The sequence below is a fragment of the Eumetopias jubatus genome, unplaced genomic scaffold (assembly GCF_037043125.1).
Source record: "Eumetopias jubatus isolate StellerSeaLion01/CBP00866 unplaced genomic scaffold, mEumJub1_p1.0 scaffold_13, whole genome shotgun sequence".
NCBI classification, from domain to species: domain Eukaryota; kingdom Metazoa; phylum Chordata; class Mammalia; order Carnivora; family Otariidae; genus Eumetopias; species Eumetopias jubatus.
Window position 1 is genome coordinate 68,169,029 of NW_028274819.1, and position 13,234 is coordinate 68,182,262.

Genomic DNA, 13,234 nt, shown 5'->3' on the forward strand with positions numbered 1-13,234 from the left:
CCTGCTTCTCCCTCTGCTTCTCTCTCTCTCTCTCTCCCTCTCTCTCTCCCTCCCCCTCTGTCTCTCATGAATAAATAAATAAAATATTAAAAAAAACAACAACTTATGGAGATCCACTTTGTTGGCACAACTAAGCTTTTGGTCAGGACTTGGATTCTGGATTCTTTCCATATATACCTTTTTTTTTTTTTTTTTTTTTTTTTTAAAGAGAGAGTAGGGGGGAAGGGGCAGAGGGAGAGGGAGAATGTTAGGCGGGCTCCATACCCAGTGTGGAGCTGGACGTGGGGCTTGATCTCACAACACTGAGATCATGACCTGAGCCAAAATCAAGTCAGATACTTAACTGACTGAGCCACCTAGGCACCCCTCCATATACATTTTATTTTGTTGTATTTAGTGTGATATGTTTGAGGGGAGCTTTTAGGTTTGAGGGGAGTTAGGTTTACTGTATTCAGATGCCTGTTTTTAGAGGAATTTTTTTATAGCTAGTCCATATCCCACAAAGGATGATTATATTTTTAGGAGTTTTTCTTATTGATTAGAATTGGTTGACAACTGAACTGTATTTTACGTTTGAAAAAAATCTGGTCATGTTGGTATAACAGTTAATATACTTACGATTTATTTGCTGACTTCATTATATAAGAGCCATTGTATTTGTTCTTAAGTTACTTGCTTTTTCAGGCATTTTTAGATTATTTAAAAAATTGATTGTTCCTTTTTGAACCATGTTATCCTTCTACCTAGTCTATATACATATATACATATAATATATATACATATTTTATACTATATAATATAAAATGTATATAATTTTATTTATATGTGTGTATACAGACTCATTATTGCCTTAATATGGTTTATATGAAAGGTAGAGAATATGAAACGTGTATGACTAGTTTTCACATCTAAATTGTTTCAGGCACAAGATTTAATAGTGGGTATTTTGCTTTTATAAGACACAAATGATGCAACAACGTGGGTGGAGCTAGAGAGAATAATGCTGAGTGAAATAATTCAGTCAGAGAAAGACAAATACCATATGATTTCACTCACATGTGGGATTTAAGAAACAAAACAAGTAAAGGGAAAAAAAAAGAGAGGAGAGACAAACCAAGAAACAGACTCTTTAACTATAGAGAACAAACTGATGGTTACCAGAGGGAGGTGGGTGGGGGAATGTGGATTAAAGAGTACACTTGTCCTGATAAGTACCCCACGATGTATGGAATTGATGAATCATTATCTTTACTCTTGAAACTAATATAACACTGTATGGTAACTATACTGGAATTAAAATTTAAAAAGAAAAACACACATATGATGTCAGTGTTCTTTTGCAAGTAATATATTTTCTCCTTGTTGTAGGTCCTTTTGTTCTGCATCACAGCTGCCATGTACATGTTCTTTTTCAGGTATGTCCTGTTATACCTATTTATTTTAATAGAAAAAATAGGGTTCCTTTGTGGTTTTTAAATCAGCCTTGTAACTAACGTTGTTCCCTAAATAATTATTTCTCACAAGTAGCACAAGGTTTTGTTTTGTCTTTGTTTCCTTCCTCTAGGATTGTTAGAGATAAATCACTGCTTCTTAATGAATAGAAGAGAGGGAAAAAAGATTTGTTTTGTTTGTTTGTTTGTTTTTCATATTCTCCTTACAGGTTCATCTTGGAAAGCTGAACATATAAAATAATAATCTTAAATACTGATAAGTGAGTTTTTGTTTTTTGTGGACCTGGTTTTAGATATTCTTCACTCTCCAACATTTTATTTATTTATTTATTTATTTATTTATTTATTTATAAAGATTTTATTTATTATTTCACAGAGAGAGAGTTAGCGAGAGCAGGAACACAAGCAGGGGGAGAGGGAGCAGCAGGCTTCCTGCAGAGCAGGGAGCCCGATGTGGGACTCGATCCCAGGACCCTGGGATCATGACCTGAGCCAAAGGCAGACGCTTAATGACTGAGCCACCCAGGCGCCCCTCTCCAACATTTTAAGTCAATTTAAGTCAACATTTTAAATTTAAATAAGAAATTTAAATTTAAATAAGAAAAAAGTGATGGCAGGGCTTAATCTAAATCTTCTGCCAAGGTAACCTAGCACATTAATCATTGTCTTTAAAATATTAAATTAGTCCATAATGTCAGACTTGTATTTCTCATTGACATTGAAACTGTGAGGCCTGTGGAGGAGTGTTAGGATGGCTCAAGATTTCAAGGCCAATGAAAAGGATACCGTTGTTCTATAACCATAGCAGTACAGGAAGAGGATTTTGGATTGGGAAGAGTCCATTCCTTCCTAATCTTTATTGTCAGTGATACCAGTAATTCCCATTTATTTCAGTCTTATTACACTAATTTGAATAGACTTTTTCTTGATTTTTCTGGATATAGGCAGAATTCAGTCACAACAGGAAGGACAAAACTTTTAAAATTTGTACTTGATTAACAAAAGCAATTACAGATTTTAATAAGATATATTTGATAGATATCTTAATTTTTTTCTTTTTACCTAAATCAGACAGTTCAACCATACCAGAATTTTAAAACAATTTCCTGCCAGAACATCCTAATAAATATTTGATAAGCACAATGATAGGATTTTAACTTATTAGGACTTTATCCAAAATTTTACATGCACATTTAAAGTGATGCTGCTGTTATTCTTGTAAAGGGACAGCCAGGCCATTAGAAGGGAAAAATGAATCAGATTTCAAGGTAGGGAGAACTTGATTTGTAAAGGATTGGTAATGGGTGCATAATATTTTTTGTCAGTTATTAATGACTGAAAAATCATTGCAGCTCTCTGGGGGTCTTTGTGAAATTGTTTGAGCTACCATATGGTCTCTTTCTTATATTTTAACAATTTAGGGGTCAGGTAGAGGAGTTAGGGACAATGACTATATCATTTCATCAATTTCCAAAAATTGCATATTGTATTCAGATACATTATTAGGACAGTATGTAAAAAGTTCACACGGTTGAGCTTTATGTCTATCTAGTCTGAAGGTAAAGCATACCTAGTGGGGAAAATACAAAAAAGAGAAAAACTTAGAAACCTATCTTCTGTTGACATACACAGGAGGAAAATACAATATCAAGTAAATTTTCTTTTTGTGAAAATTCCTAAAAGAAGATAGTTAAATGCAACAGTCCCTCCAGTCTGACACTTAAAGACAGTGTATTTGATCAACAGTTAGCATTTCTTAGTCGTCAGTTTTTGAGGTTTAAAAAACAAATTGTATGTTGAATATAGTGATTAATGCCCAGGTTTTAGCTTGGTCTTCGGAAATCATACTTTGAAAACTGCTGCCATCGACGTAGTATTTTTGGTGTAGAAAGAAAATCAGCCCTATAAATATGTATTTTGGTGTAGAGCTATGAAACCTTTTCCTGTTTCAGTCACAAAGTCTAGGTTAAAAACAACATTTTAAAATACTTTCCAGAAGGCTCAATACAAGGTTTTAGTGCCAAGATAAACATTTTCAGTTTTCTGAGGAAAGGGCTTGTTTTCTCCTAAAAGAAGCACTATCACCAAATTCCTAGTGTTCTTGGCAGAAGTTAGTTTGAATAACTCAACAAAAGAGGTTTGGCAAATGGTAAAATAAAACCATTTATAAAGTATTACAATCAAACAAAACAATGTTACATGTTTGTCTGAACTCTGGCCTGTGTTTGGAATGAACAAACAACATTGTACATAGCAGTTAGCGAGTCTGATTGCATTAAAATATTTTATTCTTAAAACTCAGTTTTATATATAGATATTTGAGGTCACATTTTTTCCATTTAACAATTTTAATTCTAATTGCTTAAAATAGGTAAATATCAAATGATGTTGTCCCTAGGTTTCCATTTATACTAATTTCCTTAGAGAAGAGAGGATAAGGGAATCATTTTATGTTAGAAATTAATCAGCTTGTGTTTTTATCCTAACCTATAAGTGGGAAAAAGGGAAATGAGACCCCCTTTCAATAGAAAATATGCCAATTTTATTTATTTAGAGTAGGAACTTGAGGAATTAGTTCCATAAGTATTTTCTAAAAGTGACATATAGGATGTGATGGTTATAGTATGAATTTACTTAAAAAGTAATGCAGTATTCTTAGTATTAAAATAATGGCTATTAAAATGTGTAATGAAAACATCTTACTTTTGAGTAGTTCTTTTGTTATTTTTTAATAGGTACAGTTTTCTTTTCACATGCATTTTCTCATACACAGTGATCTTGATTTTCAATCTGTACATCAGAAATAAGGCTTACATTCAGATAGAATTCTGAGAAAACTATAGAGGCTTGGGTTGAGGAACTGTAATACGTGAAGAGAATTCTAGTTCTTAGCCAGCTGGCCATCCATCCATCCAGGTGTCTGTTGATACCAACATATGCTGCGGATTCTGTTAAGAACTGGGGTACAATATTTTGAAGATATTTTGAAAGAAGTCTTTCTGTGCAACCCCCAGTGGGCATTCTTCATAATGATTCTGCTTCCATTGTTCAATCATGTTATTATTTTGTATGTTGTTGTCATAACTTTGTCTTAGAGCATGTCTGTCACTATGAAGCAGAAGTCATAGTTGAAAATTTGGTAAAATATTTCTTCTCATGCATACCTTTAAAGCGATTTTTTTTTTAACTTCTAAATGTATACTTATGGGTAAAGCAACCTGTTTTGTTTGTTTGTTTGTTTTTAAGTCAAGGATTTATTATAGTTGTTGATTCAGGCTTGATTAGGATCTTTCCAACAGTCATGTGGAGAGAAGAAATGAGTCTCTTTTGAACCATTAGCTCTTTCCTTTTTTTAACTGAAAAGCAAAGGAGAGAATTAACAACAACACAAACAGCATGCCAAAACTAATACACATAATCCTGCTAACAAAAAACAATGAAACATGCTACACTTTTAAACAATTTATTTATTGGTTTTATTTTCAACATTAGGTATCTGTGTACGGAGAACACATAGTTTAGAAAAGTGAAATAATTCAGTTTCACTTTTCTTTAATAATTTAATTTAAAATAGACAGTATCATAAAACATATCATGACAACTTTGATCCCATCCTGGTGAGTACCTAGCTAGAAATTCTTTCCACCTGCCTTTGCAAAGGCAGCAACAAATCCAACAGTTTGTTTAAACATGTAGATTGAAAGGCTCAGACTTGTTGTCATAGCAGATAATCTACAGACTGTTGTCATAGCAGATAATCTACATAGCAGATAATCTACAGACTGATTCACAAGAGACATAACTTAATCTGCTATAAACATTGAAAAACATTGTATTTTTATTTAGAATCTAGTGCAAATTAAAGTTGATTGTTATGTTTAAAACATTATTTAGAGGGACGCCTGGGTGGCTCAGTCGGTTAGGCGTCTGCCTTCGGCTCAGGTCATGATCCCAGGGTCCTGGGATCGAGTCCCACATTGGGCTCCTTGCTGAGCGAGGAGCCTGCTTCTCCCTCTGCCTGCCTCTGTCTCTCTCTCTCTCTCTGATAAATAAATAAAATCTTTAAAAAAAAACAGAAAACATTATTTAGAAACAGTATTGATGCCTGCCATGGATGAATTCTGGTCAACTCTCTGTGAATGTACAAATAAAACTGTTTCATTAGTCTCAAGATAATGGATGTATTTTGTTTTTAAGAAAATGAAATGACACTATTCATGGCTATCTGCATTTTGAGTGAAAGACATTTGTGATTATCCTTGAATCTCCTAATGTAAACGGAACCTAGTATCTTTGAAGTGACTTTAACAGCAAGTAAAGAACTTTTGATCTGGGTCTTTTATTGATTTAACAAAAGCCCTTTAAATATCAATTAGGTTCTATTTTTTAAAGTACTGCCTAAAACTACACAGAAATCCAGTCTAGAAAATTATATATGGCATTTGAACTTTAAAAGTTTTACTTCAGGATTAGGAGAGTTTGTCCTAATGAGGTTTGTATTTTGAAGAGATTTCTTCCAGCAAAGCAGAGAGTGAATTGGGGGCTTGTAGGGGGCATAATGGCAGTTAATGGGAGGATCCTGGAAGAAAATGGTGAGGGCGTGACTGAAGGTAATAATAAACATAGTAAAGAGTGGATCTATATGAGATATGAGTATTGATGCTTGGATAAAGAAGAGAGAAACACTGGAAATTAGAAAATTAGCAAATTAGAAAATGTATGGAAATTGAATACAGGTTTTGCAAATGCTGAGACTGAAGTGCATTTAAGACATTCACATTAAGAGATATAAATATATATCACTTGGGTATTTGGAGATTAGGAGATAAATAGAGGCTATGCTTGATTGTCACACCAAATGGTTGAGTAGAGACAAATTATACAACTTCTGTATGCTTAGTTTTTTCTTTATTAAAAAGTATAAATTATTATATGGACCTCTTACGTTGGCTTCTGGTGATTAAATTAGATAGTGTCTTTCAAACTTTTTTGAATATGACCCAAAATAAGAACTACATTTTATATTGTGAATACACACACACATAAATTTTCCAGAATAATACTTAACCTTCCTACATGGAATATATTTTTTATTCTAATTTATTTTGTTTATTTAAAAAGCTGCTTTTCACACCAGCAGTGTGAAAAAACACTGAGCTAATACAGGTGAGCATCTCGCTCAGTGATTATTACTTTAGCAGAAGTAGAATTATGAGTAGTGATTATTGTCTGTAAACTAGGAAAGAAAGTTAATTAAAATGGAGGATTTCAAGAATGAGGGCATTATCTTTAGTGTTAATGCTGCAAATATATTCATTAAGGTAAGGGCTAAAAATGTTCATTTGCTCTAGTAACCTGGTTGTCAGTGGTAACCAGCTAGAGAAATTTTTGTTGCTGAATTGGGATAGTAGATTGAGAAATGTGACATGATGTTCACTTTAGATATATACAATTAATTTTGTCAATTATTTTTTGAGGAAAATTTTTTTTAATACATGGAAAAAAGGTGTGAGCTGAGGAAGCAGAATGAGTATAATAAACTCAAAAAGTTTGAGAGGAGAAAGGGCAAGTTGTTACAGGAGTAAGGTTTTCTTTTGGATTCCTTCTTTATTTTTTTTTAGGCAAGAGAAACTAGACTATGGGAAAGTTTGAGTGAGTAAAAGAAGGTTGCACAAGCAGGAGAGATTAACAAGTTGGGGAAATAGGAAAGAGAACAGAAGTGGTCTAAAATGCAGTCCAAAATGTCAACAGAGATAGCTACATTGTTAAACCTATTTGATAGAGATCATGTTAGATAATTATGAGGAAATTGAAGTTCCTTTTAAAAGCCTTGAACATACTGTTTTAAGTCGAAGAGGATTGATACATATAGAAGAGGTAGTAAATAGAAAAATCTTAGGTCTTTGGCTTCCTAAATTCATTGTCATTCTTAAAAGATATTAATTACAAGTTAATTAACTTGTTGATAAAAATTGACATGGGCTTGGGAAACCAACACTCCTCAGAAGATATATGCAGGTGAATTGAGGTCCTTCCATAAATGGCAACTAACAAGGGAGCTTACCAAGAATGCAAAATCTGTCCTATGCAAAGATAAAGGTAGAGATCCTTAGGACTGTTGCTTTCCTCAAAGCAAGTGGAAAAGGTGAGAAAACATAGATTCAAAATTTTGTAAATTACTGTGTCTGACAATGCAGAGCTTATTATCAAGTCAAATGACTGTAATCTGACTTTCTTTTTGGGGGAGGTAGAGAATTAGTCTGCCCATGTGGTGAATGTACTCCATCTATGGATGGAAGTTGTGGCAAATCTGTTTTCACTTTTTGCCTGTCAGCCGTTGAAATACTGTGCCTCCATAAAGAAATTGCTCAAACATTTTATATCTAATATAAATGTTTGTTGTTTTTAGTAGAAAGCAAAGAGAAATATTGTTTGGAGAAATACTATCAACTTAAAATGCAGCTTCTTACAGACTTCATGGCACACAATCACATTAGAAGTGGTCAGTTGTCTTTGCAGTTTTATTTTCAAAAAATAAAAATGCATTTTTGGGTGGTTTTCTAAATGTAAATATTTTATATTTTTATTGATGTCGAAGTTCAAGAAGTGATGACATGTTACTAAGTCAGTGAAGAGTTTACACCATTAACATGCCAGTAGGCTTGTTCTAGTAATTCTCAGGTTCCACTGGATATTGGAGCCTCTGTGAATCAAGATGGCAGTTTGCAGTTAAAATAAAGGATAAACCATAATTATGCTTATTTCTTTTTTTTTTACTAAAACAATTTTAACTTATGTTAGCACTTTTCACCTAAATCAAGTTGGTACTATATCGCTGTATTTACTTTTTATTGAATCTGTAAGATACAATGTAGCTAGAATTTAATAGTAGTTAATAGCTATGTCATGAATAAGAAGTCATTTGTTCCAAGTTCTACACTTGTATTTATTTTATTGACAGAGGAATAATTCTTAAAAATAATTCTTCTTAAGTATTTAGGAGAAATGAAAATGTTTTTGTTTTAGAAATGACAATTCACAGAAGATTTTAATAAAGCATTTCTGTTTTGAGCAACAAGAAATCATTCTTGGAACTTATCAAACTCAACACCCAAAGAACAAATAATCCAATCAAGAAATGGGCAGAAGACGTGAACAGACATTTTTCCAAAGAAGACATCCAAACAGCCAACAGACACATGAAAAAGTGCTCAACATCGCTCGGTATCAGGGAAATCCAAATCAAAACCTTGAGAGAAGAAATGAGTCTCTTTTGAACCATTAGCTCTTTCCTTTTTTTAACTGAAAAGCAAACCTCACACCAGTCAGAATGGCTAAAATTAACAAGTCAGGAAATGACAGATGTTGGCGGGGATGCGGAGAAAGGGGAACCCTCCTACACTGTTGGTGGGAATGCAACTTGGTGCAACCACTCTGGAAAACAGTATGGAGGTTCCTCAAACAGTTGAAAATAGAGCTACCATACAATCCAGCAATTGCACTACTGGGTATTTACCACAACGATACAAATGTAGGGACCCGAAGGGGTACGTGCACCCCAATGTTTATAGCAGCAATGTCCACAATAGCCAAACTGTGGAAAGAGCCAAGATGTCCATCGACAGATGAATGGATAAAGAAGAAGTGGTATATATACACAATGGAATATTATGCAGCCATCAAAAGGAATGAGATCTTGCCATTTGCAACGACGTGGATGGAACTGGAGAGTGTTATGCTGAGTGAAATAAGTCAATCAGAGAAAGACATGTATCATATGACCTCACTGATATGAGGAATTCTTAATCTCAGGAACAAACTGAGGGTTGCTGGAGTGGTGGGGGGTGGGAGGGATGGGGTGGCTCGGTGATAGACATTGGGGAAGGTATGTGCTATGGCAAGTGCTGTGAATTGTGCAAGACTGTTGAATCACAGATCTGTACCTCTGAAACAAATGCAATATATGTTAAGAAAAAAAAAAAAGAAGATAGCAGGAGGGGAAGAATGAAGGGGGGGGAAATCGGAGGGGGAGACCAACCATGAGAGATGGTGGACTCTGAAAAACAAACTGAGGGTTCTAGAGGGGAGGAGGGTGGGGGGATGGGTTAGCCTGGTGATGGGTATTAAAGAGGGCACGTTCTGCATGGAGCACTGGGTGTTATGCACAAACAATGAATCATGGAACGCTACATCCAAAACTAATGATGTATGGTGATTAACATAACAATAAAAAATTTAAAAAAAAAGAAATCACTCTTGGGTATAAGAATCTGTTACCTTAACAGAAGTCTCAGCAAATCAAATATTCATAAGTAAGAAAAATAATATGATAAAGTTCTAACAATGGTGAATTCTTGAAATAATGTAGATACTTTTTTTTTCTCTGATGATGTCAGTAATAGTTTATTAGCATTGGTGATTATTGCTGGACTTGGTTTGAGTAAAAGAGTACCTGGTAAATGTTTGAATAAATGATACTGAGTTTAAAGTATCTAATGATTGAAGTAAAATTTTTAGCTTTTCAGAATTTTCATTTACTTAATGAAAAACATAGTTGTGTTTTTGGAGGTTCCATGGTATAATGTAAATTTTATAGTCTTCAGTGCCTCACGTTTGAACAGACCTCTCTTTAGGTTTTGGCTCTACCACTTACTAATTCTGTGGCTTCGGTAAATTATTTCTTTGGTTTCTTTTTAAATTTTTCATCCATAAAACTCTCGCTATATTTATGAGAATTTAGAACAGATATCCCCAAGAAAATATTTTCTAAATGATATTTATGTTTCCAAGCTAATCCTTTAAAGTTAACCTATAAATGAATCTATAAAATGTATTTGGAGTATAGTGCCAGTAGTACTATAGAAGCAAATAATATTTATGATAATATATTTTTGAGAAAATATATTTATTTCCGATATGTTAGAGCTAAAGCAAAAGGATTGGGAATTACCCAGTTCTTGAGCTATTCCACAGCATCCCCTGTCAGAGCAAGAGCTCAGAGCATAGGAGACGGGAAGTGAGGGGACAGAGGAAAAGAATTAGATCTCTCAGGAAGAGAGTGGTTAAAAACAAAATGAAACAGCGGCACCTGGGTGGCTCAGGTGGTTAAGCATCCGACTCTTGGTTTTGGCTCAGGTCATGATCTCAGGTTCGTGAGATGGAGTCCCGCATTGGGCTCGTGCTCTGTGAGGAGTCTGCTAAAGATTCTCTCCCTCCCACCCCGAAATAAATAATCTTAAAAAAAAGAAACAAACAAAAACAGGCTAATACTGCAAATTTAAGAGCCAAGAGAGTGGGATTATGGTTTAACGTGGGGCTTTCCTTTTACTTGTCTTCCTCTTTCTTTCTTCTCCTCCCTATTCCCTACTCTGATGCCATCTGACTGGAGGGGTGTTGGGGCAGCACAGTAAGTGGGGCTAGAGAAGAAGGGGTCTTGGAAGTACAGGGTAGATGGGCACTGTGGGGGTTGGGGGTAGGCGGGTAGGGAGGAGTGAGGAGAGTGAGGAGGAAGGAAGTATATTGGCCCCAGATTCCCAGAGCAGCAAGATTTGGCTGTGTCTGTTTCCAGCCTTACTCTTAACTAGTTGCTAGTCCATCCATTGGAAATTGGTTTTAAAAAAAATCTAAAGAGGTTAAAATGGGTCAAGAATGGAACCAAACAAGGTTATAGGGATTAAGGAATGCAACTTGTTGTGATGAGCACCCGGTGATGTATGGAATTGTCGAATCACTACACATATACCTAAAAGTAATGTAACACTGTATGTTAACTAACTGGAATTAAAATAAAAACTTAAAAAGAAAAAAAGAATGGAGCCAAATAAGGTATCCTTTTCACTCCAAGTTCCAAATCTCTCTAGGCATCATATTGCATCATATTCTATCATAACTCAACAGAATAAAGCCACAGGTGATTCCTGAAAGTGTTTGCAGCACTTTTTTTGTCATTTTTCAAATAGCTACCATGCACTTGACCCTGTTTTCACACAGTTGACTATTTCATCTCTTGCCTGTAGGGGTGGGAATGATAGAGAAGGGGAGGAATAAGAAAGAGGAAACAATTGCTAGAAGCAGTAGGTTAAGAGGAAGCCTAAGTTAATGTTGGCTAGAGTGGCCATTTATATTGGAAGAATCTACATTCATTTTTGTGTATCTTCCATGTAGTTAAAAGGCAGTATTTTCCCAGAATTTGCTGGTATATCATCTTCTTGTATAAAAGGGACTGAGGAGAGCGCCCATCCTCTCCTCCACCATAGGAGGTTACAGGAAGAAGCCTCTGTCCATGAGGAAGTGGGCTGCACCAGGCACTGAGTAGGCTGGCACCGTGGTCTTGGACTTCCCAGCCCCAAGAGCTGTGAGAAACAGATTTCCGTTGTTTGTAAGCCATCCAGTGTCTAGTATTTTGTTATACTAGCTTGAACTAAGACAACTGGGAAGGGCTTTTCCACTTTCTAATGTAATGTGTTAATATTTCAGGTGTCCATTACAAAAATTGGCTCGCAGACCTGCTTGCTACCCTGAGGACTCTATTGTATACAATAGAAGATCTATAGTATTAGCCAAAACCAGGGATTCCAGCTATGCAAACTTACACACCTATACACCATAGTCATAATTATAACTTACTCCATCTCATTCGGGCTTGAGTTTCAAATATAATGGTTTTGAACATATGAGATTAAAATTATTTGGAATTGAATATAATTTATAAATGATTAATATAGAAGCTTGAAGCTATTTAGCTGTGAAGAGACGATAACAGAAATAATTGCAGATGCTTTTAAGAATTATCTTTTGGCTTTATTTGGTTGAGTTATGATATAATGCCTAGAGATATTTTTAAAATTTGGGAATTATGATGAGTAAAGAAGAATGATAAAACTAACTCTATAATGAGACCTGATGCCTTGTGAGTTAGAAAAATAGCCAGAATTTTGTAAAACACATTAGAGGACAAATAGCCTCAAATTAAGATTATATTGATTTTTTGTAAAATACATATATGTATATATTTTGCTCATTATAGAAAAATACCAAACAAAATCTTTCAGAGAATAGCTGCTACCTTTGTGTATATCCTTATTGGTCATTTGCTATGTCTTTCTCTCCACCAACCTGCCTTCTCTCCTTCTGTCTTCCACTTTCCCTTCCTTCCTTATTCCTTTTCTTTCCCCCTCCTCGTTTCCTCTCTCCTTCCACATCTTCTACATAGATATACTTCTCAAATGAGATCATATCATGTGGCTGGATGATAAAATGCCTTTTCTTGGCATATCTGCATTAGAAAAGACTAGGAACTTTCTGTGATTAGTCTAAGCAGCAAGCTTTCTCTTGAATTACACACACTTATACTCACATCCACTTGCCCAGGTGCACAGAACAAATAATTAGAAGCGGTAGAAAGGATTCTGACACGAGTCTTCAGTTCTTCACTAAAAGAAACTGGTGATAACTCTGAATAATCTGAACATGACTAAAATAATGATTCCAAGCATCTGTTCTTTCAAGTCCGGGGAATCCTCTTCTGCGTGCTATATTCTTGTTTAAGGAGAATTACCACTAATCACAGAAAGTTCTTAGACTTTGCTGATACAGATGTACAAATTTGAAGCAGTTAATTGCTTATTTTATTGGTTATGAGGAATGCTGTAATTCACTACGTTTTTTTCAAGCCTGACTCTTTCTGTTGTTTTCAACTGTGTGAGTTTGTTTAGAGGTAAGTAAGGGGCACTATAATGTAGCAGAGTTGGTTAAGAGCATGAACTGTGGAGCCAGGCTGTGTT

The 13,234-nt window shown here is 34.9% G+C and overlaps 1 protein-coding gene across 2 annotated transcripts in view; it reads left to right on the forward strand.

Moving 5' to 3' along the window:
- Positions 1–13,234, forward strand: part of TMEM135 (transmembrane protein 135) — a 267,091-nt gene that overhangs the window by 165,928 nt on the left and 87,929 nt on the right. For both annotated transcript variants that reach the window (XM_028126797.1, XM_028126796.2), the window contains exon 6: positions 1,369–1,415. In XM_028126797.1, coding sequence (XP_027982598.1) covers positions 1,369–1,415 — 47 coding nt within the window. The remainder of the gene's footprint in view (positions 1–1,368; positions 1,416–13,234) is intronic.